This window comes from Danio rerio, chromosome 6, assembly GCF_052040795.2.
Source record: "Danio rerio strain M-AB ecotype USA chromosome 6, GRCz13ab, whole genome shotgun sequence".
NCBI classification, from domain to species: Eukaryota; Metazoa; Chordata; class Actinopteri; order Cypriniformes; family Danionidae; genus Danio; species Danio rerio.
In genome coordinates this window covers 7741972-7769872 of record NC_141026.1, presented here as the reverse complement: position 1 = coordinate 7769872, position 27901 = coordinate 7741972, and the positions used below count along the sequence as shown (strand labels likewise).

The following is a 27901-nucleotide window of genomic DNA, read 5'->3' as shown; positions in this document are numbered from 1 at the left end:
TGCCTCACAGCAAAAAGGTCGCTGGTTCAAGTCCCGGCTGAGTCAGTTGGCATTTCTGTGTGGAGTTTGCATGTTTTGTGTGTGAATAAGTGTGTATGGGTGTTTCCCAGTACTGGGTTGCAGCTGGAAGGCCATGGCGACCCCTGATTAATAAAGCCAAAGGAAAATGAATAAATAAATGAAAATGTTTTTTTTATGTTACTTTAACTAATATTGATGAGTTAATCAGGTTTTAACTCATTTTTCTTGTTATACAATGTTTAATTTAATATTTGTTTAGGTTGAGATGAAAAATACCTTTGATTTAACAAAAAAAAATGTAGGCAGCAATATTTTTTTACAGTGTGTCTAAAAATATAAACATTTATACATCAAAATTTACATCAAAAATGAAATTTAAATTAAAGAATGTGTTTTTATACACACATAAAGATGAAATGCATTGTAGAAACCACCCTATAGATGAATCTTTTAGTGTGCTGTTAATCTGTGTGGCAATACAGCAGATTGCAGGTATGTTTGTTTATTTGTTTGTTTGTTTGTTGTGTACCGTGATTCAGAACTCCTTCCTCCAGCAGCACCTGCCACATTCCCACAGCATGAGCCCGACTGTGAACACATGAGCTCTGCTGAAGCAACCAGTCCACCAGCTCAGTGCCCACACAACACTGCCTGCAAACACACACACACACACACACACAAACACGCACGCACACAAACACACACACTAAGATCAATTTCAACACATGCACTGCTGATTCTGCAGATACTGCGGCATAAGTAAATAAACTGTGCATTTGACAGGGTACTTGACATTTAAGACACTGCAGGCAACAAACAATTTTAACATTTTGAACTTTTTAGCTTTTCATAAAGGGCTTTTATTCAGATGTAAAGAAAACATCCAAAATACACTTTTAAAGTTTTTTTTGTCACACTTTATCTGTCTGTGCTTGTAGATTTCACTTATTATTGCATATTTGGACAGAATTTTTTCTTAAAACTGATCCATAAATGTCTATTTTCGCAGATATACCAGTGTTGTTATATCGGCATGTATTGTATTATAGCATATCTGTTTTATTTGTTTTCTGAAGGTTTTTACCATAGAACATTGTTAATGAATAATTTGCATGATTATATAAACATTTTAGCTAGAAATGCATTCAAAAACATGAAATAATACACAATTTGCCTATTTAAATATAACATTTAGAAAACTTCAATATCAAAAATGCATCTCTTAATGTAATCAATCAGTCAGTCAGTCAGTCAGACAGTCAGTCAGTCAGACAATCAACCAGTCAAACAATCAATCAATCAATCAATCAATCAATCAATCGACCAACCGACCGACCAACCAATCAACCAACCAATCAACCCATCGACTAACCAAATCAATCACTCCATCACTCAATCAATCAATAAATCAATCAATCAATCAATCAATCAATCAATCAATCAATCAATCAATCGACCAACCGACCGACCAACCAATCAACCAACCAATCAACCCATCGACTAACCAAATCAATCACTCCATCAATCAATCAATCAATCAATCAATCAATCAATCAATCAATCAATCAATCAATCAATCAATCAATCAATCAATCAATCAATCAATCAATCAATCAATCAATCAATCAATCAATCAATCAATCAATCAATCAATCACAACAGTATGAACCATTATAGGGTTAGTCTAGTGTGTATATATATTATCTGTAAACCTCACCCCCACCCCCCTAAAACACCCCTGTAATTCACACCCTGGTTACCTTGAAAGTCGCAAGCAACACACACCTGTATGTTTTCAGATGATATTTTCTGTCTCTGATCATGTGGGGAGCTCTGGCCAGTATTGCATTACGTAACACTTTTTCTGCCCTCAAAATCTTTTCTGACGGCACCTAAAGCAAAGAGAGAGAGAGAGAGAGAGAGAGAGAGAACACTCACAAATGGCCTATTTTTACATCTGTGACCACACACACACATTCATTGTGATTTAGTCATCTGCACTCGATCGCTAGCGTAAATCATATTAAAGATCTTTTTGTTAGAAGAGGATGTGTAATTTTGTATATTAATTAAACAAAATTTGTATAAAATTGAGGTGGCGGTCTTGAGTTATGTGCATAAAGATTACAGTTAGTGCATGGTTGATCTTGGAACAACATTCCAAACAGCCAATCAGATTAAAGGAACAAGTTTATAGTTTAGGCCTACACAGAAAAATTAAAATGCTTATTTGGATTTACTAATGTTTTTAAGGTACGCGGTTGCAAATTATTTATAGGGGCTGAATTAAACTAACTAATAATATTTTGTAATATTCAACTTAATATGTTTGTTTAAATTCAGCCCATATAAACTTTCACTTTTGCAACTACATACCTAAAAAACATTAGTAAATCCAATTAAGCATTTTCTTCAGTGTACAGTTAGGATTATGTGCTTCTACGTCTTTGTTATCCAACTAATAATTCCTTCTGATACTGGAAAGTGGATCAGGTGTGGATTGTATTTTTTAACTAAAATAAATGTTAATGCAGGATCACATCCACTGATAATTTAGAAAACAGTAACATTTTACACATAGGCAAACACTTATGATAAGAAGATTAAATTGACCATAAATTGTGAAATAAAGTGATGGTAAAGACATTTAGAATTTTACAATAAAGGTATATTAACCCTGCAGCATTTATAAATTTAAATATTCTCAATCAAAGCATCCTGAAAAAATGGATTCAGATATTAAGCTGCATTGATGTTATTTATTCCTGTCAATCCTATTCCTGTCAGTCACTGTAAAAAATACTGTAAAATGGATTAATTTACAGTGCGCTTGTAAATTTACAGTATTACTTGCAACTAAAATTGCCAGTAAGTTACTATAACTTTTACCGTATATTGTAATTGTTAATTTACACTGTGCTCATAACTTTGCAGTCTTACATGCAACCAAAATTGCCAGTAAGTTACTGTAAATTTTACAGTAAGTTAATTTACAATGTGCTCGTAAATTTACAGTCTTACTTTCAACCAAAATTGCAAGCTACTGTAAATTGTATAATAAATTGGTGGATTTACTGTCTTACTTGCAACCAAACTTACCAGTGTGTTACTGTCAATTTTACAGTTAATTGTTATTGTTAATTTACACTGTGCTCGCAAATTTACAGTCTTAGATGCAACCAAATTGCCAGTTACAGTTAATTTTACAGTAAATTGTACTTATTCATTTACAATGTGCTCCTGAATTTACAGTTTTACTTTCAACCAAATTTTCCAGTAAGTTACTGTACATTTTACTGTAAATTGTAATTGTTAATTTATAGTGTGCTTGTAAATTTACAGTCTTGCAACCAAAAGTGCCAAAGTTACTGTACATTTACAGTATGTTGTTTACAGTGTATATTATGTATTATAGTAACACCTTTTTGTGAAATCACTAGAACTTTTACCATTTTTAGAACCTTTTCATTTCACAAAACACTCTTAATAGTGCAAAACGTGTTTCTTTAAATGATAAAATGTGTATTTTAAGAACTTTTCATTAAAATGGTATCACTGTAAAAACCCTTTTTTGTTTCTTCTGTGCACATTTTACGAGTACCAAGAAAAAATCATGCAGAAAATTATAACATCACAAGAAAAAATCACAACGTAAAGAAAAAACTGCTTGTTTTATTCATTCATTCATTCATTCATTCATTCATTCATTTTCTTTTCGGCTTAATCAGGGGTAGACACAGCGGAATGAACCCCCAACTTATCCAGCACGTTTTTACGCAGCAGATGCCCTTCCAGCCGCAACCCATCTCTGGGAAAACCTGCTATTTTAATTCTAACAAAAAAAGCTGTTAAAAAAATATTCCTGGAATTTTTGGTTAAATAAATGTAGAAGTATTGAAAAGCTTTCTAATACATTACAAAATCATATACATGCAGTTTATGACCCTTTGAAAACAGTACATAGATATGCAAAAACAACCAACACAGACATCAATCATACCTTATTCAGGTTTTTTGACATAAAATTGAGAGGATCGTTGCTGAGATTGTCTTTGTCCGGCATTCCTGCATCACAAAGAAAGAAATGCTTCAGAAACAATCCCCGATGTTTAACGCGAGTGTAAGCTAGCATGTCATACTCACTATCATTAGTCGCTCCACTGTCCATCACTCCATACGGCGGAGCAAGAAGCCCTGCCATGCACTGCCTGTATTTCTGCAAAGCAAAGATTTATTTCAGATAAAAATTCTGCTGAGTCATCACAGGTGAACTGCCTTCACATTACACTGAAAGAGATGTAGTGAAAATGCTGAGCGCCGCCAATCACGCTCTTTTTGTGGCTTGGCAATGATGGCTATGAATATTCAGATGTTTTCATTCCTCTGCATATCACCATGGTGACGAGGTACATGCAGCTGAGGAACAGCAGTCCGTGAATGAAACACTGACGGAAGATTCATCTACAATTCAGACACCCATTATACTGCACTTTTTCAAGAAAACCTCTATTCCGAATGGCTCAGAAATCAGTTTATTTGTCATGAATAGAGTTTTATGAGTAAATAATTTTGTTAATTACTATTTTTGATGCCTAGTTTTCCTCAATATAATTTAATCCTCCATTAAAAATTATAATTAAATTAAATAATAAAATTAAATAATAAAATAAAAAAATGAAAATAAATTAAATATTAAAAATGTAATTAAATAACAAAACTAAAATAAAGAAAAATAATACAAATATTTTTTATTTAAATTAATAATAAGAAAACAATCAAATGAGTTTTTTCAAGAAAACCTCTATTCTGAATAGCTTAGAAATCAGTTTATTCTGCATGAATAGAGTTTTATGAGTAAATTATCATAATTATAAATTATAATAATTATAATTATAAAATTTGTATTTTTGTTGCCTAGTTTTCCTCAATATAATTTAATCATTCATTAAAAATTTTAATACAATTAAATAATACAATTAAAATTGAATAATAAAATTAAAATGTTTAAATAAAATAAATATTAAGAATAAATTTAAATAATAATAAAATAATTACTTAAAATATATTTTTTATTAAAATTAAAAATAAGAAAACAATCAAATGAGTTTTTTTTTTCATAAAAACCTCTATTCTGAATGGCTTAGAAATCAGTTTATTTGGCATGAATAGAGTTTTATGAGTATACTTTTAGAGTATTTTTGTTGCCTAGTTATTCCTCAATAGATGTTTAATCCTCCATTAAAAAGAAGAAAAATAAAGATTAAAAAGTCAATTTTGGGCATTTTTGCTAATTAAATGTATTTATTTCTCTAAAATAAAGAACCTACCCACAAATACTGTAGTTAAATGTATTTTTTTTTCTTTATTTTGAAAATTTTCAGAAAAACATTCTACAATGCTAAAGGTTGCTACTAAGCTGTTATCAGAGTCCAGAGTATACTTCAGTCTTCTATGTGCTGTCTGTTAGCAAATGGAGCATACAGTGCAACTTTATATATGTTAACATTTAAATAAAAAACTATGGAATATACTTTGATGGTAAGATATTTACATTATTTCCAGAATATACCGTTTAAGTCAGAATTATATGCCCTCCTGAGTTATTTTTGCCTAATTTCTTTTTAACAGAGAAAAGATTTTTTCAACATAATACATAAAACATAATAGTTTTAATAACTCATTTTCTAATAACTTATTTGTTTTATCTTTTCTATGAACACAGTACACAGTAGCATTTAAAGGCTTAACTAGGTTCATTAGACAAGTTAGGGTAATTAGGCAAGTCATTGTATAATGATGGTTTGTTCTGTAGACTATCAAAAAAATATTGCTTAAAGGGGCTAATAATATTGACCTTAAAATGGTTTTATAAAAATTTAAAACTGCTTTTATTCTAGCCGAAATAAAACAAATAAGACTTTCTCCAGCAGAAAAAATATTATAGGAATTATTGTAAAAAAATTCTTGCTCTGTTAAACATTATTTGAGAAATATTTAAATAAGACAGTAAATCCTAGGAGGGCTAATCATTGTGACTTCAACTATATATTGACTCTAACCTACAGTTAAATTCAGAATTATTTGCCCCTGAATTATTTTGTTTTCTATTATAAATATTTCCCAAATGATGTTTAACAGAGCAAGGAATTTTTCACAGTATGTCTGATATTATTTTTTTCTTCTGGAGAAAGTCTTATTTGTTTTATTACGACTAGAATAAAAGCGATTTTACATTTTTTTAAAAAACATTTTAAGGTCAAAATTATTAGCCCCTTTAAGCTACATTTGTTTTCGATAGTCTACAGAACAAACCATCGCTATACAATAACTTGCCCAAACCTGCCAAGTTAACCTAATTAACCCAGTTAAGTCTTTAAATTGCACTTCAAGCTAAATACTAGTATCTTGAAAAATATCTAGTCAAATATTATTTACTGTCATCATGACAAAGATAAAATAAATCAGTTATTAGAGATGAGTTAATAAAACTATTATGTTTAGAAATGTGTTGATAAGACATCTTCTCTCCATTAAATAGAAATTGGGGAAATAAATAAACAGGGGGGCTAATAATTCTGACTTCAACTGTATATGTACTCTGACCTATTTCAGAAACAAGCACAGACAAGTTATATTCATAAGCATCCACAAAGAGGGAAATTATTTATGTCAGACAGAAACAAGTACTGTATATTTTTGTAACTCCACTAGATCCATCAGCGCTCTGATGTAATACAGACGCACTGAGCCTTTATTAACTTCAAACGCAGTACACGGCTCATGAGGTAGTGTGTTTCCATTCAGCAGAAAGGACTGAGTGTCTAGAGGACATACAGTACTCTATGAAATAAATAGGAGTGGGGAAAAACAGATTCACATTTGAATCGGAAATCCATCTTCTAGTGATTGACATTAATGACATCATCCTGGTGTGCACAAGCCTTTAAAATTCATTTAAAATGTCTAGATGCATTTGTGTGATTTTTTTTCCCTCAAAGCATAAAGTGACAATTGTAGTCAACACTAACCAGCAAACTGAAATATAATCTAAACCTAGATCACATTTGAAAAAATTTATTCAAAATTGATATCTTCAGATCAGGTCTTCAAGTATTGATTTGTAGCAAATCATGAGGTTCCACCCACATAGATAAAGTGAACTGACTGTTTAAAGTAACCCAGGCTCATTCTGAAAACGTATCACTACATACATTTCTGCAGCGTGCCAAATACATCTCAGAAGATATATATTTTTGCAGTTTTTGTTTTCATGAATCCACCAGAGGCCACTCTGTATGGTTTTTGAGAGCTCAAGTTTCTCTCGTGAGTACCATTCGAGCCTGCTATTCTCACGTAAATCCACCAGAGGCCACTGTCGACTGACTGACTGACTGGTCGACTGACTGACTGACTGACCGACTGACCCACCCTTTTCCATCCCTAAACCCAACCAGTAGTGTTTTTAAATCAACGATTGACCAGTGCCCATCCACTTCCTCAAAACCAACCAACAGTTTTAAAAATCCAATCCAGAAAGAGAAAAGCCCTCGCCAGATTTTTTCCTCATTTTCAGATTTTACCACATTCTCACCCTGATATTTACTTGTTTATTTTATTTTTTTGCTTCTTTTTTTGACTTCTAAAACCGTTCTTCGCCGGACTTGAATTCCGTTGTTGTGGTCAACTCCTCCCTGCATCTCAAGTTTTCCAGCGTACAAGGCAAGCTAATTGGACAAATAGGTAACAGCGGGAAAGCTGTCCACATGAAGTTAAGCAGTCAGCTGGTAAGAGCAAAAAGGTACGCCGTCATACTGCCCCATATTCGTTTTAAAAATGAAATGCAGCCATACGTACCCCTGGCTACATAATTCACGATCTCCAGAAATGTATACAGGGCTACGTTTTCAGAATGAGCCTTTGTTGGTTTAAATGAATCATCTGTTGAACTGCATCCCAATCATCACAAATACTGCAGAAGACCTATTAGAACCCACATGAACCCAAGATTCTCATAGGAATCAGTCAAGTTCGGTGAAGGAAAAATCATGGTTTGGGGTTACATTCAGTACAAATGAAACTATACTTATTTTGTTAGCTCACTAAATTAGTTAGCTCTTATAATCTTAAAAATGCACTTCCTGTTTGTTTGCAGTTCAGTTCTCAGATTACGTGATTATGAGGTATTGGGTGTGGCTAACACACTTAACCACGCCCCTCCAACTGTCAGTTTTGACAACAAACAGAAATGGCGAGGAGGAGGTGTCTGTAAGGTTGTAATAACTCTCCCCAAACCCTTTTCCCGATCTTTCTGAATGAAATGCCTACTTTACTACATCCAATCAGCTTGCAGTAGAAAAACAAGCCACACCCACTGTTTTCCCTTTTAATATTCAGTTTCTCTAGTAACTGTCACAATACAAACAAAAAACAGGATTGCAACATCAGAGTTAAAACAGTTGATTTTCTTTGGCCATTGATTTGTAGACTTTGTCTCGTTTGCACAAATGCGCTTTGTATATCCTGTTTCCTTCCTGTTTCCTGAAGCCTAAACAAAAGCTAACTTTTTCTTAACTTCTCCCTTCCTCCTCTACACACACACACACACACACACACACACACACACACACACACACACACACACACACACACACACACACACACACACACACACACACACACACACACACACACACTTTCACACACAGAATAACGCATTGTTGTTCTTTCCAGCTGGCTGCTTCCACATAGGTTAAGTGATTCAGCCAGGATTATGCAATTAACAGCATATAAACACATAGAGCAAGTGTATTTGGTGGCTCTGTGGCCGGTCAGGCGGTGCCCCCTGCAGCCTGGCACAGAACTGACCCAGAGACGCAGAAAGAGCTCTCAGCATTCAGGACACATCCTCAGCTTTCAGCGGCTGAGATTCACCTCAGCACAGGCCTCTTTATCAGCTCATTCACATCCTATCAGAAACACCACACACTGGTTGTGTTTTTGAACCATCTTTGGGTCAAAACATGGGCAAGCACACGAACTATGTTTGAATTAGAATTAAAAGCAGTTCTGACTGAATGTGTGAGCAGGTTTCCTTTGGCCAGGGATCTAAAGTGTTTGTCGCGTTCACACAAATGCACTTTGTATATCCTGTTTCCTTCCTGCTTCTCATTTAAAGGGACAGCTCACTCCAAAATGAAACTCGCTCCCATGTTAGGTGGACGTAAATACTTTGAACTTGCATTAAAAAAATAAGTACAACGTACTTACTGTGTACATAATGTGCTGCTGAACACTTGTGGGGCTCTTGAGGTGGGATACGGGTTTGGTTAGGGACAGGTTTGGTGGTTTGAGAGTGGGTCAAGATGTAAGGGATGGTCACCAGTGTACAAATTAATTACAGATGTATTTACATGCAGCAATTTAATCAATGTAAAGTACACAATAAGTGCATTGTAGCAAATGATTAATTTCAGTGTAAGTGCATATTAGTTTAAAGGACTGGTCAAGAGTCTATTTTAAAGTGTTGGTTGTGTTTAGGGGGTGCAAAGCCATGTGTGCTCATGCTTCATTTGTAGAAAATCACATTATTTTTTCATAAATCTTACATTTATTATATCCACCTACTTAGCTAACATGAAAACGACAGAATTTTTCTGAGTTCCTCCCTCAAAAGGCTCTGATTGGTCAGCTAACATAATGTGCTGTGATTTGCAGATCAGCCCCTCTGGCCACGCCCCTTTACTGCGCAGGGTGTATATGTGTGACCTGAAGGGTTTATGACATCATTAACCCGGACGTATTTTTTTTGTAGTCGCCAAAGTTTGTTCGCTGTATACTTTGCTGAGCTAACTCTGTAAAACCCAATGTCTCCTTTTGCATTGAACTTACATTCAGAGATGTTGTTTATGTTCACACAGCTTCTTTACACATCAACTAAAGTTTAAAATATGAAGTCGTAGTGGACCACTTCATTAGGAACTGGTCAGATCACACGATTTTGTCAAGACTTCGGCAAGATTTCCTTGACGTATTAGGCTATTCAATTAGATTGTCATAGGGTCCAGTTCATGAAAAGCAAATGAGGGGCCGGAGAGATATGACTTGCAATATAAGTGACGACACAACAGCATAAAAGAGCCCATATGCTGTGTTTTTGCTCCTTAAGACACCCACGTTGGCTTTTATACATTAAAACGTTAATACGTATTATTTTGAAACTACATAACATGATCGCATTGTACATTGTATTTTTTTTACAAGCATATCACAAAGTCAGTGTATTGCTTAGGTAGGCTTCTTATTCAGACACATTCATATGTTGTGTTTGAAACGGCATAATTAGAGATGCAACAATTATAGATTTTGGTTGTACGATTATAGTCTGAAGAATATTATGGCTTCACGGTTATCCCGATTATTATGCATTTATTAAATTTAAAACACTAGTTTAAAAAATCACAAGAAAACTGCTTATATTTTTAAGTTAAAATATACATTTTTTAAAACAACAACAGTCTATTTCTCTCTTTGGACTTAAAAATATATTTTAAAAAAGTTTTTGATTTAAACATGAGTGATAATTTTACAGTGAAAACAAATGACAGAACAAATAAAAATAAGAATAAATAAAAATAGTATTTGTCTAATGTTAATTTAAGCTTCATATTAGCTAAAAATTTTAATAAACTGTTGTTATTAAAAGGTACATGCAGTGGAACAAATAATGTACCTTTGTAAAAGTTGTACCTTATATGGTACAGATAAGACCTCTTATGATACTGTTCTGTACCTTTTATGGTACAACTGAAATGAAGATACACAATTGTTCTCATTAAAAAGGGACGTAAGTGTAGGACAACTCCTACTTTGTTACAATATCTGTGAAAATAAATATTATTGAAAAGGCAAAGTGATTTCATAAATAATTTTCATATTAAAACTCAAATCATCATTCAAAAGCATGTTTAAAGAAACTCATCAACATTAATTATTAAGTTTTATAATACAAAACAACTGTTAAAACAAAACAAAAGGTATTGTAAACTTAAGGTTTAAGGCATTTTTAACAAACATTTGGTAGGCATTTTCTGATGAATACATTTTCATTATTGATATCCGCACCTTTTGGCATTTGTTTTCCACTATACGCACATGAGCTGCAAAAGTCCTGCATATGCAAAGTGTTCATGCAGACATTTTAGTATTGTAAAGCTTATCAAACATTGTGCATATCTCATCACAATACTTTTGCATAACTCTGCTTCTATTTTAAAATTAATTAAATTAAATAAACTTTTAAGTGATTACAAAGGTATTGTGTGAAAATTGGAGAATATATTGTACATGGGAGAATGTATTTCTGACATTTTTGTGAAAAGAGTCGTGAAATGTTTAGCAAAAAATAGATCTTGTGAGTTACGTGAAAGTATTTTTTATTCTTTATTGTAAATGGAAAAGCTCCATTTACACAAAAATAAACTCTTTTTTCAAAAAAAACAAAAACAAAAAACATTTGTTTAAAAATGTGTTTGATGTTTTGTATTTACTGAAAATAAATTCATGCATTTTGGATAACGCAAAACGCCTTTAAATAGTTCTTGAAGGAACACATTTGACACTGTTAAGGTACAAAGTGTCTTGTCACTGTGGTGGTACTGTCATGGATCACACTTTAATGAAGGTATAATATTGTATCTGCAGGTTTTAAAAATCAAGGGTATATTTTAATTTCCCATGGTACAAATCACGTCCTTAAGGGTTCAAAGTGCAATGGTACAAATTTGTTTCTTTGTCTTAAGGTGCAATTCGTTCCACAAAAAGGTACTGCCCCAGTGACAAGGGTTTGTACCTTCTTTGGTACACCATTGTACCATTATAGAGAGTGTAGGAACAAAATATAATATGTAAGTAAAGGACTGCTTTTTTCAACTGATTCTTTAGTATATAATCCTTTGTTTTCTCCACAACATTCTTCAGAAAATCTACTTCTGTGTTCAACAGAAGAAAGAAACTCATAAAAGTTTAGAAACTCCTAAGTGTGAGAAAATTGTGAGGAAAAAGTTTGGATGAACAATCCTTTCATAATAATTTACATCAAATATGAACAAACCCGACAGATTAGTTAAAATGGCATTTAATGCGTATATTTAGAAGTATTTCTACAATCAGATTGTGCGCAAAAAGCAATGATCAGCACCAGCTGGAATCAATATGCTGCTGACAAAGACCTCTGACATCATTAACCTTAAAAACCAATGTGATATTGATGCGGCGTTCAATCCTGCTGGCATTAATATCAATGGTTATAAACACAAACAGCACCCAATTCTTATACTAAGCCAACAGGACTCACCCCAATAAAAGTGTGTGTAGTTGTGTAATCCAACAGAGGATCCCACAGAAACGTGATAACCGCTCACTTCCTGAACTTTCCAGCATTATCCAGGAAAACTCTTCTCAGTTGCAGCCGGACACTGAATCAGACACATGTATGGATGATGTGCTGCTCTCTCTTTGGGTCTTTCTGGCCGAGCATCTGACTGGACTTCAGTGGCCGTTGCCAGGCAATAGCAGCAGCCAATCAGAGAGCTGCGTTCGGCCAATTCACCCTGAACTGCAGCATTACACACGAGTGTGAGAGCAGGGCTGCTAAAAGGCTCTCAAAAGCTTGCGGCTTCATCAATTATTAAGGGTATCAAATTGTATTTACACGGAACAGACTGCAATGAGTGTGAATTTGTGTGTGTGTGTGCCCTGCAGCTCTTGCGAAATCACCGTTATCACATTAGAGAGGAGAGGAGAGGAGTCTGTATTTGAAGATCAGTTCAGTTGTTTTCCAGTCAGGTCGGTGTACACTAATATATCTTGGGTCTTTAAGAGGACTCTTTTGTTTTGTTTTGGTTTTGTCCACATCACAGATTAAGTCCACTCTTTTTGTGAGTCTATTTCAGTATTCTTAATAAATCTTAATTCTTATTAGTATTGAAAGGTAGTGTGAAAGTAAAATTTAAAAAATAGATATCGACAAGCTAGTGTGCTCTAAAATTCATGTTAAGAAGATATAAAACTGACATAAACATCCAAATCCAGTTTGTTGCTTGCGCCTAAATCATAGGTCTCAAACTAGACTCCTGATGAGCCATAGCTCTGCACAGTTTTGCTCCAACCCTAACTAAGCATAGCTAATCTAACTAATCAAGGTGTTCAAGACTACTAGAGACTATTAAGCAGGTGTGAGTTGGAGCTAAACTATGCAGAGTTGCGGCCCTCCAGGAATTGAGTTTGAGACCACTGGCCTAAATACTGTAGATCAATGTTTTTTTTTTCATGCCACTTCATATTTCAGTTTCTCATCAAATCTTCTGACCCCCTCTAAAACCAGGCTGGTCAACCAGCTAAAACCAGCCAACCAGCCTAGGCTGGTTTAAGCTGGATTTTTCACCAGGGACAGTAGAGACACATAGAAACATAGGGCTAATATTATTAGTGTTGTTTTGCCATATCTTTTAGAATTAACAATAATAATAGGCTAATCATATTAACCTTTATTTTACATTTACAGAATCGTGAGGAAAATCGGGATCTTGATTTTAAGCAAAAAAAATAAATAAATAGTGATTCACATTTTTGCCAGAATCGTGCAGCCCTACCGCTGGGTCACCAACTTTGGTATAGTGTCCGAGCACAGCGGCCGCCTGAAATCTGTTTCATAGTGGCTACCATCACCATAGTACAGTTACTAACCCGGTTCTTGTGTCATTCAGACAAACACACAACCGCCAGCGCAGCCCATCCCAGTCTCCCGGAATTTCGGAGACAAATGTTGGCAGGTATGGAAACAATATAAAACATAAACGTTGTCCATCAGCCATTTACTTTTGTAAAAGCATCCAACTAAGTCTGCTGACTATTTTACAGATGGGCTATGCTAGCCATACCATTAGCATATTAGCATATATGTATTAGCATACAAAGAACATCCATATTCATCAAGTTTAAAAAGGTCTTAAATGGTGGACAGCACACACAAACACAAGTATATGAACTCTATCACCCTTTCTCTCATTTACACACTCACACAAACACACACGCTACTCATCCGCAAACAAAAACAGTCTCTCACGAGCTCTCGTCTGAATGAGGAGAGATTTACAAAGACGGAGAGGAGGGAAATAGTAGAGCGGGAACGCGAGATCTTCGCCCACATTGTTCTATTGATGCAGCAGAGACTGATACATAATTCATGCTGTATGTTTGTGTGTGTGTGCGTGTGTGTGTGTGCGTGTGCGCATGTGTGTGTGTGTGTGGGTGTGTGTGTGTGTGTTTGTGAGATTTGAGACAAAAATAATGCACATATGGTCACTGGTGAGCTGTGAGACACGGGTGACACTATTTACAAAGCCAGTGTTAATGACAGAAGCCTGACAGCCTCTGTGTGTCACAAACACTGAGTCACACACACCTCATGTTTAATACTTAAAGAGTGCAAAATGTAAATATTCTAACTGTATACTACAAAGTATTGTAGTAGTGTATTGTAACATTCATTCATTCATTCTTTTTGGCTTAGTCCCTTTATTGATCAAGGGTCGCCACAGCGGAATGAACCACCAGCTTATCCAGCATATACGCAGGCGATGCCCTTCCAGATGCAAACCAGTACTGGGAAACATCCTTACACACTCATTCACACACATACACTATGGACAATTTAGCTTACCCAATTTACCTATAGAGAGACATAGATAGTGCATAGAGACACACTGCAGTGCTGGTGAAGATTGTGACCGTTTACAGCGGTTTGACAGATAAATATGACTTTATAGCTAAATTGTTGACGGTGCCAAACAGCATTTCTTGTTGTTTATACCTTGTTTACGTCCTCGCTACAACATACCGTTAACGCTAGACGCTATGCATGTAAGATTCATTTTAACAAATAAAATACTGACAGGTTGTGGCTCACAATCCATAGCGTTGTCTATTATAGTTGGAGCTGCTCCTTCTTTGAGGAGTTTTTAGCCGAATCCAGCACTGAACTGAGAGAGATTCTGGAAGCTGTCCTTTGTCAAATGCTAGAGCTATATATTTATTTATAATTCTCTGGAACATTTGTAGACTCTTCTCTCTTTGTGTTGTGTCCTTTGGAAGCCCAAAACAGAAACAGAAGAAGCTCTGTGGAAATAGCTGCGTTTACACTGCATTTTAGTTGCTCTGCTACAACATTACAGCGCCTCTGGCCACGCCCATTTGCTGCTTAGTGTGTATGAATGCGCATAACCTGAAGCGCTTGTGATCTCACTAGCCCGAATGTATTTTTTTTTGTAGTCCCCAAACTTCGTTCACTGTAGGCTTTGCTAAGCTAACTCTGAAAAAGCCATTGTCTCCTTTTGCATTGAACTTTGAGCGTTTTAAATTCAGAGTTGTTTTTTTTATGTTCACACAGCTACATTACACATCAACTCTAGTTTAAAATATGATATCGTAGTGGACCACCCTATTAAAGATATTTTCATTTCTTTCTTTTTTTAATCTGAGAAAATTCTGCTCCACCATAGTTTCTGCACCTAAAAACAAAATGAAATAAAATAATTGCAGCAATTGACTACTGTAATAACACATTTTTAAATATAAGCAATCAACACAATCTGTCCCAAAATGGAGAATGTCCTGGCATAACACTGAATGTTTATCAAGTATTTGTAAATTTCAAAAAAAAAAAAGAAAAAAAAGAAATGACAAAACTGCAATACTACTGCGTAGTTGATATATCATGGTTATATATATATATGTATATATATATATATATATATATATATATATATATATATATATATATATATATATATATATATATATATATATATATATATATATATATATATATATATATATATATATAAAATAGTCATATAAGTTATTTGTTACAGTATATATTGTCACCTTAAATTATAAGGTTCTATCTGCATTCTGAATGAATTTGAGATATTGAGCTTCAAAGTTTTTGCATTCCATATAACTAATAATATGTGTGTAACAGTCTCTTTCATACATTAACATGTCAGAGACCCTAAAAGTACTCTAAATGTAAATTATCAAAACTTTCTTACATTTGCAAATTGGAGTAACAAAAACACGGTAAATGCAGAGAGAACCTGCGAACTCTGAAAAGTCTTTTTCTGCTTGGAATTATAAGGTTCTATCCGGCAGATCATTCATTGAAGCATTACTTTTCAAGAAATACAATCAAAAAATATGTAATTTGGTGGTGTAACAATATGTTGATGCTTGAGAAAGTACAATTTTTGTTTTCTATAACATTTATTTAATGTTTCAGAACAGCGGTTCTCAAATTATTTTCATCAAGTACCACCTCAGAAAAAAATTGTCTCTCCAAGTACCACCATAATGGCCAGTATTAAAATAGAGTAGCGTAGGCCCAAAAAAGCACCTAAAGCTCTGCACAGTTAAAAAATGAGGCAAAAAAATAGTAGGCTACTGTACTTAAAAAAATAAATAAATAAATCCTGTATTAAAAAAAACTCCTGTACTAAAAGTATTAACATATACTGTAGTAGCCTATTTATCAAAACCTGGAAATGTTGCTTGGAGGTTATATCATCAAATTAAAATATAAATAATTTTTGATAATTTTTTAAATATATGTTGCATGTACATATGACATATTTGATTCCTCTGCTTACCACTACCCAGGTACCACTAGTAGTACACGTACCTCAGTTTGAGAACCACTGTTTTAGGATGAATATTTTTACTTGTTTAAATTTAACATACAAGGCTGTGCTGAATATTTTATCCAGTGCAAATGTTAATTTTATGTAACTAATATGGTCATAATTATTAAACTGTATGCTTTATATGAATTATTGAATTATATTTATTTAATTTTATGCTATATTTATTGAATTATATGCCCCATAAATTAAATTAAGTATTTGCCCTTCAGGGCTTAGTATTACATTTAAAGTAAAAACAAACTATGAGCAAATGAGTTTAATAAACACTAAAAAAGTGTTTCGCTGACTATATATACACAAATAAAAATATTTCACATTTGATATATAAATTTTTTTATATTTCGGTTCTTTTTCAACAGTGTAAAATCTCAGTGTCAAAAAAATGCTTTTAAATCATCACATTTACACACATCTCAATTTGTGTGATGTGGCATTATTTACTGTAGGCGACTCTGATTTTGTGTGATTTTGTCTTTCTGATCTTTCTCCCTGTCAATGGATCAGTCCGGCAAAATGGCAAAGAAAGCTGATCCAAGACTCAAAATGGCAAAGAAAGCTGATCCTGATTGGTCCTCGTGCGTGCATTAAAAATGCTGATTGGCTCACAGAAAGTACCTTATAGAGTCAAGCTAGAGTTCAACTTTGTAGATAAACCATTTTGTTTTTTAAATAAAAAGTCTTAAAATGTAAACAACTTATAAAAACACATCCCATAAGGTATATAAGTTGTCATTTAATAAGAATATGTCAATAACTCAATTTTGACAAAAATGTCAGATTCTATCATTTTAAGGTGACGATATGTAATTTTTGGTCAGTTTAATCATGTTTTCTTACCCACAATTCATCATTTATTGTATTTTCTTTCAGAAAGCTAAACGCAATAAACAGGAAATAAACTATTTCTCACTGAAGCAGCATTACTGAATCATAAATGACATTGCACACTAAAGCATGCTGCATTGATCAGTGTGAGATCAGTGTGAATGGTTTACCGGAGCTATAAGAATTTGTTGACCAGCAAACCCCAGGGAAATAACTCTGCGTCCTATATAGTGAATAATTACTAATAAATTCTTATCTGTCAATACGACATATTGACCTTCTCTCATAATATTTCAGCAATCAATCCATGTGTTTTTAACTATGTGTTTAGACTCAGAACTATAGTGCCATATTCACTCAGACAGTTCACTCACTCACTAAAAGGGATTTTTCACCCCAAATGAAAATGAATGTACACATCTTTTCCTTGTTCAAAACCGTTTTGAGTTTCTTTCTTCTGGTGAATACAAAAAAAGAGATATTTTGAAGAATGTCGGTTGATGATACCCATGGACTTTCACAGTATTTTTGTTCCTATTGGAAGTCAACCTGCATTCTTCAAAATATCTACTTTTGTGTTCAGCAGAAAAGAGAAACCCCTAAAAGGTTAAAACCTTGTAAGGGAAAATAAATGATGACGTAATTTACTTTTTTTTTTTTTTGGGTGAACCATCCCTTGAATTTCTTATTTCCATGCTGTGAGGCGACAGTGCTAACCACTGAGTTACAATGTCACCTGCTATAAATATATAATTTATATAAATAATGATGTATTACACACACACACACACATATATATATATATATATATATATATATATATATATATATATATATATATATATATATATATATATATATATGGGGGTCTCTCACCCCAGTAAAGTGTCCCCTTCACTTTTACTGGTGCATTAGGACTCACACAGACCGCAGGTTGAGCGCCCCCTGCTGGCCTCACCATCACCACTTCCAACAGCAACCTAGTTTTCCCATGTGGTCTCCCATCCTGACACTGACCAGCCTCAGCCCTGCTTAGCTTCAGTGAGTAACAGGTCTTGGGTTACTCACTTCAGGTCATACGGCTGTGGCTGTATTTAACCTAGTTAGGTTTAAAGTTGAATAGCGTCTTGTAAAATAACTAAAACATTATATATTGTCATTATGGCAAAGATAAAAATAAAAGAAACAAATATATATGATTTCAGCATTAATAAGAAGTGAAAAGAGGACCATTTCCAAGTGTGAAATGAACATCATTCTCATATACTGAGATTTAACAACTCTGCCAAATCCACTTAAGGCGAAAAATAGATATCTTTCCTTTTCAATTTCCCAGTGCAAGTTCTTTGCTAAGTTAATGTGACAAATTTCAAAGACCAACACACAACTCCTGAATCGATTATCGCTGAGACCAGTGGCTTACATTTCCGCATACACACAAGCACAATCACACACTCTGTGAAAGCCTGTTAAAGCCTGGGATTTGGCATTGGGCTGTGCTGAAGAAGCAGTCGAGCGCCTCCTAGTGTTACTAACACTCAGTGTTGGAAAAGTGCCTGTTACTGATATAATGACTATGATTGTGCTAATTTAAAAAAGTATAACAATACTGTATGTGTTAAATCAGTGCTGAAAACTGCTTTGTATTTTTTTAAACTTTGATATATCTTTTATAATTCTTTGAAAATAAATGAATAAGTTATTTAATAAAATGACTGCAATTATAGTAAGAGTATACTTGAAACATATTTCAAATTAGATGCCATTATGAGTGCACTGCAAAAATAATACAAATATTGTTAATAATATTTATTTTTATTATAATGCTTATAGAGAAAGTCTTATTTCTTAAATTTTGGCTGAAATATAAAAAAATAACATTAAAAAGTTATTGTTAAGGTCAATACATATTCATACCATATTCAAATAATAAAGACACCCCTTGTGATTAAGTGCACTGCAAAAAATAATAATAATAAAACAATAAAAATATTGGTAATAATATTTATTTTTACTTATAATACTATAATTCTATAGAGAAAGTCTTGTTTCTTTAATTTTGGCTGGAATAAAAAAAACATATACATATAAATATAAAAAAGTAAAAACTACTAAGTTCAATATTACTATATTGCTATAGCCTGGTTTATAAATATTATTTTTTTTTCAATTGGCAACAGAAAAAAAACATTATATAATAGCATTATATTAAAAATACCTTATTTCCCTTTAAAGTAAGTTTATTTTTTATGACACCCCTCACAACTTATTTTCTTAATCTTAAAATTAAAATTGTACATTTTTTTCTTTTCAATTTTATGCAGTTTACGCTATATTTACACAGTCAAAAAATATGCCCTAACATTTTGCTAACTTCCCCATTACATTAAAAAAGCCTGTTTTCTAAACATTCAAAACCTCTAGCGTTTAAAAATGTTTTAAAAACATTCTGAATGTACCACAACATTAAAAAAACAACAAAGCCTAAATAAATAGTTTCAGTGGAAACAAAAAATTCCACAAACAATCTGTGATAAACATTCTGAGAATTCAACTCAATTTAATTTAATTCAAGTATATTTTATTGTGCTTTTTACAATAATTATTGTTTCAAAACTGCTTTACAAAAGGATTGTATTGCAATCAAATCAGAAAAGTTAAGCTTATTAGTTACTACAAATATTAGTTGCTAATAACTGTGTTCAACCCAGGCTCATTCTGAAAACATACCCCAATATACATTTCTGGAGAGTGAAAAAATATGTTCCAGCAGCTCTATTTGTTTTGCAGTTTTCGCAAATCCACCAGAGGCCGCTGTGTACGCTTTTTCAGATTTTAAATTTCTTTTGTGAGTGCCATTTGCGCCTGCTGTCCTCACATAAATCCACCAGAGGCCGCTGTCGACTGACTGACTAACCGATCGTCTGACCCTGCCTCCTCCTTCCCTAAACCCAACCAGTAGTGTTTTCAAAAGCACCGACTGACCCGCACACCCACTTTCCTAAAACCAACCAACAGTTTTAAAAAGCAATCCAGAAAAAGACAAGTTCTCGCCTGATTTTTACCACATTTTCAGATTTGACCACATTCTCACCCTGTTATTTACTTGTTTATTTTACTTTTTGGCCGTTCTTCGCCGAACTCGAACCTCATCATCGTGGTAAACTACCCTCTGTGTCTTGAGGCCGCCGACTGGATAAACTAGCCACTGGATAAATTGGTAACAGCGGTAAAGCTGTCCATACGGAGATACAGTGTCATAGCGTTCGTTTTAAAGACGAAATGCAGCCATACGTACCTCTGGCTACATAATTTGCGATCTCCAGAAATGTATATAGAGCTACATTTTCAAAATGAGCCTGTGTTGACTGGATTAGTTACAAATAACTTTAATTGACTAATTACTAGTAACTTTATCAGTTAAACGTATTATATATAAACGTAGTTAACTTGCAGTATAGGTGATGTCTATGTGTAGATGTTCAATGTAGTCGATTATTAAAGACCAGGGGCCTCATGTACGAAGACTTGCGTGGAAATCTTACTAAAACATTGCGTACGCACAAAGCTGTAAATGTGCGTACGCAGAAAAAATTTCAGATGTATGAAACACTGCGTACGCCGAATCTCACGCATATTCTTTTGTACATCCGAATGAACGTGAAACTGAGCGCAACATGCACGAGCGCAAAACCCCTCCCTGCCTCCTCCCCCGTATGAATATGCTAATGACTATGCTAATGGAAAAACCCAACGAAAAAGCAACGGCAAAATCAAACAAAAAGAGAAACTTTGAACAGAATGTGAATTGGAGGTGCTGCTTTCGGAGGTAGAACGGAGAAAAGCGGTGTTATTTGCAAGTTTGTTCTCCGGAATTAACAACAAAAGAAAAAAAAATAGAGTGGGAGAGTTTAGCTGATACGGTTAACACAGTTGGGTCTGAACATCGCACTGAGTGCATTTACAAAAGAAATAGTGTGGTTTATATCTGTAAACTGTTGCAGTACTCTTAGCAGTCTCAGTGGCGCACCTCATAAGAAGCATATGATCAAATACCGACACGTTCGAGCACAAACTCGGTTCGAATCCAGCGTCTGATGAATTCTTTCTTCTTTTTTTCCCGCTACATATCAGATTTTGCCCACTATTTATCACGAGAAAGACAAGTAGGAATCATTAATAAGTTTGTGCATCATATTTTATTTGCACATTTATTGAATGGAAATGTTTCTGATTCACGCATGCAAATTTATCTTCAGATAGTGTCTTTATAGCAATGTGCGTGCAGTAGATAGCTCAGATTACATTGGGAAAACAGGTGACCGCTGCAAATTGTGCTTTAATGTTTAGCTGGTCAACTGTATGGTATGGAAATCTTACATACCTACTATATGAACCCGTCTCATACAGCTGCCATTGCAAGGATCAGACACTTTGTAGAGAAGAATTTAACACAACTGCCTCTAGGAGTCGCCAATGGAAATAAAACAGACACGCACAAAAAATGTGCGTACGCCTGCCAGAAAGCTGCCGTGAACCTGCGCACATTCCCACGTTCAGTTCATTGTTAGTAAATCCAAACGTGAGCGATTCTGAGCGTGAAACCTGGCGTACGCAAAGTTTTTGTGCGTACGCAGCGTTGATACATGAGGCCCCAGATCATTACTAACGAATATTCCATTAATTAAAAAAAAAAAAAAACGTTTGCTCATAACATTGACATAACCTAACCAGAACATTCTGAGAATGTTCCCTGTTGTTTGGGCAGACAATTGGTTTTCTGTCCCGAATTTTCAGTTCTGCCTGTCAGTCATTATGGGTGTTCATTGCTCATAGCAGCTGTAATAAAAACATTGAGTAACACTTGCACACAAACGAACCTCCCACAGGGTTTTGAACTCCCTCTGCTCGATGCGCAGAAGTTCACTGTTCTCTCGGCTGACAATCGTGGCATGTCGAGGAGTGTTGTCCAGAATTGACTCCCCGAATGCTGTTCCCACTCCCAAAGTACAGATTGTTACAGCATCCTGGAAAAAGGGAGAAAATATTGTTTTATACACTCAAAAAATTAATCTGCTCATACATATTTTGGCCAGCGGAGAAATTAAAATGGTCGTGCCCAACTGAGTCTGGTTCTCAAGGTTTTTTTTCTTCACTCCCATCAGGTGAAGTTTTTTTTCCCTCTCCGCTGTCGCCACTGGCTCGCATGGTTCAGGATTGGTAGAGCTACGCATTGATGTATTTGCTCTTCAGTGTTTGAACTCTCAGTAATGATTAAATCACACTGAACTGAGCTAAACTGAACTAAACTTAAACACTAAAAACTGAACTACACTGTTCCAGTTACTATGACCATTTATGTGAAGCTGCTTTGACACAATCTACATTGTAAAAGTGCTATACAAATAAAGCTGAATTGAATTGAATTGAATATTTTATCCCTTCTAACCCTATGTATCATCTTTATGTCAAATTAATTTGAGTAATAATTCACTATAAGCTGTTACCAGCCAAAATAAATCAGCGTCAACAAAATCCATGCAGAAACTGCTTCTTAAGTGGCTTTAGATGAGTTCACTGAACACAGACGGTACTTAAAGCTGTTTTATGTGCATATAGACTGTCAAAAATTATGACAAAATATCATAATTAGTCAAATTGTTCTATAAGTTCTATAAGGTTTAACTTAATATTTTTAGTCAGTTTGACTAATGTAGGTTGAGATGACTAGAACATTTTATTTGATTCAACAACAAAAAATTAAGAAAGTAATTTTGTTTTTTTTTACAGTTCAATGTATTGCATAATGTAATGAGATGAATCTTTTAAAAATATGAAAGAATAGAGGAAAAAAATCATTTTCAAAGATAAAACCAGAAGTAGGTGGTGATAAGAAGTGACCGTCTTAGTGAATGAGTCACTGAATCATTTGAGTCATTCAGAAGGACTGATTCATTTAGGAATTAAGCAACTGACTGCTGGTTTTCTGCATGAGTATGTAATGATGATTATGTTTAGCGAAGTAAAGCCGAAATTTAAGTTCTCTGAACGAATAAAAACAGATCTAGATCTCCGAACACGACCCAAAGGCAACAAGTAAAAGCGTATAGCTCATCTAAATATTATAATTAATTACTAATTATGATTTATTATTAATATTTCCCCCTTAAACTAGTTCTCTACAATTAATTGAATCACCTGCTCAACTGATTCGTTCAGACTGATTGAACAAAACAAGATGATTTCAACTATTTTTTTCATTGACAGAGCAAAAATTATGGTGACTAAAATGTCGTTAATTTCTTGTTTTTAAATTGTATGAACTGACATTTAGGGAGACAGCATTGTTGATTTTGTCAATCGGGAATTAATTGGGTGCCAAATAAATAATAATAATAATTCCTTACATTTATATAGCGCTTCTCTGGACATTCAAAGAGCTTTACACATTTTTAGGGGGAATTTTCTCATCCACCACCCGTGTGCAGCATCCACCTGGATGACGTGATGACAGCTAAATTGCGCAGACCCCACACCACACACCAGGGGCCTCATGTATCAACGCTGCGTACGCACAAAAACTTTGCGTACGCCAGGTTTCACGCTCAGAATCGCTCACGTTTGGATTTACTAACAATGAACTGAACGTGGGAATGTGCGCAGGTTCACGGCAGCTTTCTGGCAGGCGTACGCACATTTTTTGTGCGTGTCTGTTTTATTTCCATTGGCGACTCCTAGAGGCAGTTGTGTTAAATTCTTTTCTACAAAGTGTCTGAGCCTTGCAATGGCAGCTGTATGAGACGGGTTCATATAGTAGGTATGTAAGATTTCCATACCATACAGTTGACCAGCTAAACATTAAAGCACAATTTGCAGCGGTCGCCTGTTTTCCCAATGTAATCTAAGCGATCTACCGCACGCACATTGCTATAAAGACACTATCTGAAGATGAATTTGCATGCGTGAATCAGAAACATTTCCATTCAATAAATGTGCAAATAAAATATGATGCACAAACTTATTAATGATTCCTACTTGTCTTTCTCTTGATAAATAGTGGGCAAAATCTGATATGTAGCGGGGAAAAAAATAAAGAATTTATTAATCGCTGGATTCGAGCCGAGATTATGCTCGAACATGTCAGTACGTGATCACATGCTTCTTATGAGGTGCGCCACTGAGACTGCTAAGGGTACTACAACATTTTTCAGTTATAAACCACACTATTTCTTTTTTAAATGCACTCAGTGCGATGTTCAGACCCAACTGTGTTAACTGAATCAGCTAAACTCTCCCACTCTATTTTTTTCTTTTGTTGTTAATTCCAGAGAACAAACTTGCAAATAACACCGCTTTTCTCCAGTCTACCTCCGAAAGCAGCACCTCCAATTCACATTCTGTTCAAAGTTTCTCTTTTTGCTTGCTTTTGACATTGCTTTTTCGTTGGGTTTTGCCATTAGCATAGTCATTAGCATATTCATACGGGGGAGGAGGCAGGGAGGGGTTTTGTGCTCGTGCATGTTGCGCTCAGTTTCACGTTCATTCAGATGTACAAAAGAATATGCGTGAGATTCGGCGTACGCAGTGTTTCATACATCTGAATTTTTTTCTGTGTACGCACTTTTACAGCTTTGTGCGTACGCAATGTTTTATTAAGATTTCCATGCAAGTCTTCGTACATGAGGCCCCAGCTGATTGGTTGAGAGGAGACAAAGCCAAATATCATATGGGGATGGTTAGGAGGCCATGATGGACAGAGGCCAGTGGGCAAATTTGGCAAGGAAGCTGGGGTTAAACCCCTACTCTTTTTTTTTTTTGAAGGACATCCTGTGATTTTTAACAACCACAGAGAGTCAAGACCTCATTTTAACGTCTCATCCGAAAGGCGGCGATCACTGTGCAGTATAGAGTCCCCTGCAATATACTGAGGCATTAGGACACACACAGACCACAGGTTGAGTGCCCCTGCTGGCCTCACTAACTCTTCCGGCAACAACCTAGCTTTCCCATGAGGTCTCCCATCCAAATATCATGTGATTACCATATAGACCCCACCCTCAAGTCAGTAACTCCCAATCAGAAAAGAGATGTTGTGAAAAAGGGGAGGGTAATTGTAAATGCATTATATAAGTAGTAATTGACAATCAAATATTTAAAATGCATGCAAAAGTGTATATTCTGCATCCTTCAGTGCGGTTTATATTGATTTGACCAGAGCAGCATGATACAGCAGACTAACCACTGGATCACTCTATGAAACTGGAGCAACACACACATGCAGTTAATATTGCATCAATGAAATGGAAACACTCAAGTACATAATATGCATAGAAACCACCCGACACTTCCGGTTTGGCTGCAGAGGGAAATGGCAGGTTGAGCGCTTAGCTCTCGCAAGTCGGCGTTACATTTACCCCCGTGTAATTATTTTAGATTTTTAAAAAGTGATTTTCCTTCATTGATATGACGGGGGGAAAGAAAGGCAGAGGTAAAGGGGCGCAAAGTACAACGAATAACCACCCACACCGTGCAGGCCTAGACGAGGAGGACGACATGCGGGAAGAAGAGGACCGACAAAATGGAGGCGAACCAACATCTGAGAATGTGTCCACGGGGCTTGAAACCTTAAGCAAACAGATCAACGATCTGAAGTCGGAACTTAAGGAGGACTTAAAAACATTCAAAGACGAAATTAAGCATGATATGAGAGAAGAGTTCATTGAGTTCAAACAAGAAGTTAACCAGCAACTTTCAACGAACATGCTAACCATGCAAGAACACGGTAGGAAAATTAACGAGATGGAGACGCGGATCGATGACACCGAAACATGGAGTGCGGAGGCCAACTCCGCCCTTCAACAGGCAATAAAGGATCAACAGAAACTAGAAGACAGGTTGAACGACATTGAATCGAGGGCTCGACGAAACAATATCAGGATCCATGGTGTACCAGAGAACGCTGAACAAGGCTCGGTGATAGAATTTGTTGAAAAAATGCTCCGCTCTGAATTTGAGCTCGGCGACGTGGACTTGCAAATACAACGCGCGCACAGAGCCCTGGCGCCTAGACCGGGCCCAAACTCGCGTCCGAGGTCCATTATAGTAAATTTCCAGCAGTACAGCATCAAGGAGATGGTTATTCAAAAAGCCTGGCGAAAGAAAATCATGATGGAAGATAAACCGCTGTTTTTCGACCATGACTATACAGCCACCGTTCTCCATCAGCGCAAAGCGTACGCCAATATTAAAAAGGCTCTTAAAGAAAAGGGCATCCGTTTTCAGACGCCCTTCAATCGGATACGCATTCACTGGGAAGAAGGAGTGCAGGTGTACGGCAGTGCCGGGGAGGCAGCGCAGGAGCTGCGTCGGCGGGGATACAGCGTGGAGATGCCCGTGAGACCGCCGGGTAAGAGCCACCTGTTGGATCGTCTCCAGCGGGCTACATCGTGGCAGCGAGTGGGATCAACCACGAGTGTGGACACTGCCAGAAGAGCTAAAGAACGCCTACGGGAATTTGAACATGGTCGCAGCAATGTTTAAAAACCCACGTTATAGCAACCCTTTACATAATGATGTTTAATGTATGTGCGCCGGCTGGCGGGATGACGAGGTCAGCTGTGCCATTGGACACACGTAAGTGATCTATGATACACTCTGTAGCGGACTCATTGGTGAGGGGGCCCTTTCCGGGAGAGAGGATTTCCCCCTCCTCAACTGAAAACGTGAGAACGCTCTTCAGACTTTGGAAGTCTTTATTCTTTTCTGTTATAATGCTTGTTCTAAGCAGTTATTGGCTTGTTTCTGTGTTACAGTTTATTTTATTTAAGGTTTGCCTGTGGAAACATAGTGGTGTAAGAATGACTCATTTTGATGATGGTACAGTCTACTGAGGTTAAGCTAATGTCTTTAAACGTGAACGGTTTGGGTAACCCAATTAAAAGGTCAAAGGTATTGACAAAATTTAAAAAAGAGAAAGCAGATATTATTTTTATGCAAGAAACTCATCTCTCTCAACAAGAGCATGAGAAATTAAAGAGATTTGGCTTTAAAAATACTTATTACAATTCATATGAGCATTCACATAGAAGGGGAATTGCTATTCTTGTTGCTAATAAATTTAAATTCGAATTATATAAGGAAATAAAAGAAAAGGATGGGAGATATCTTATTGTTAAGGGTAAAATTGAAGAGGAGTTAATAACTTTAGTAAATGTGTATGCTCCACCCGATACTAGTAAACTGTTCTTCAAATCATTAATGGATGTAATTGTACTGGAAGCAGAGGGTATTTGTATATG

The 27901-nt window shown here is 35.3% G+C and overlaps 1 protein-coding gene and 1 long non-coding RNA gene across 5 annotated transcripts in view; both read right to left on the bottom strand.

The window, feature by feature from the left end:
• Positions 1-27901, bottom strand: part of rapgef4b (Rap guanine nucleotide exchange factor 4b) — a 71476-nt gene that overhangs the window by 23712 nt on the left and 19863 nt on the right. For 3 of the 4 annotated variants that reach the window (XR_015492450.1, NM_001114896.1, XM_087254776.1), the window contains 5 exon segments: positions 22484-22630; positions 4165-4237; positions 4022-4086; positions 1807-1913; positions 551-672 (listed from right to left, as the gene is read on the bottom strand). Coding sequence is in view for 3 of the 4 variants with exons in the window: in NM_001114896.1 (NP_001108368.1) it covers positions 551-672; positions 1807-1913; positions 4022-4086; positions 4165-4237; positions 22484-22630 (514 nt within the window). In the remaining variant the exon portion in view is untranslated. 4 annotated transcript variants of the gene reach the window in all.
• Positions 5137-10854, bottom strand: LOC147843351 (uncharacterized). Its single transcript, XR_015493197.1, has 3 exons — positions 8713-10854; positions 6671-8608; positions 5137-5616 (listed from the first exon to the last, which is right to left on the bottom strand). It is a non-coding gene; the product is annotated as an uncharacterized LOC147843351 (long non-coding RNA).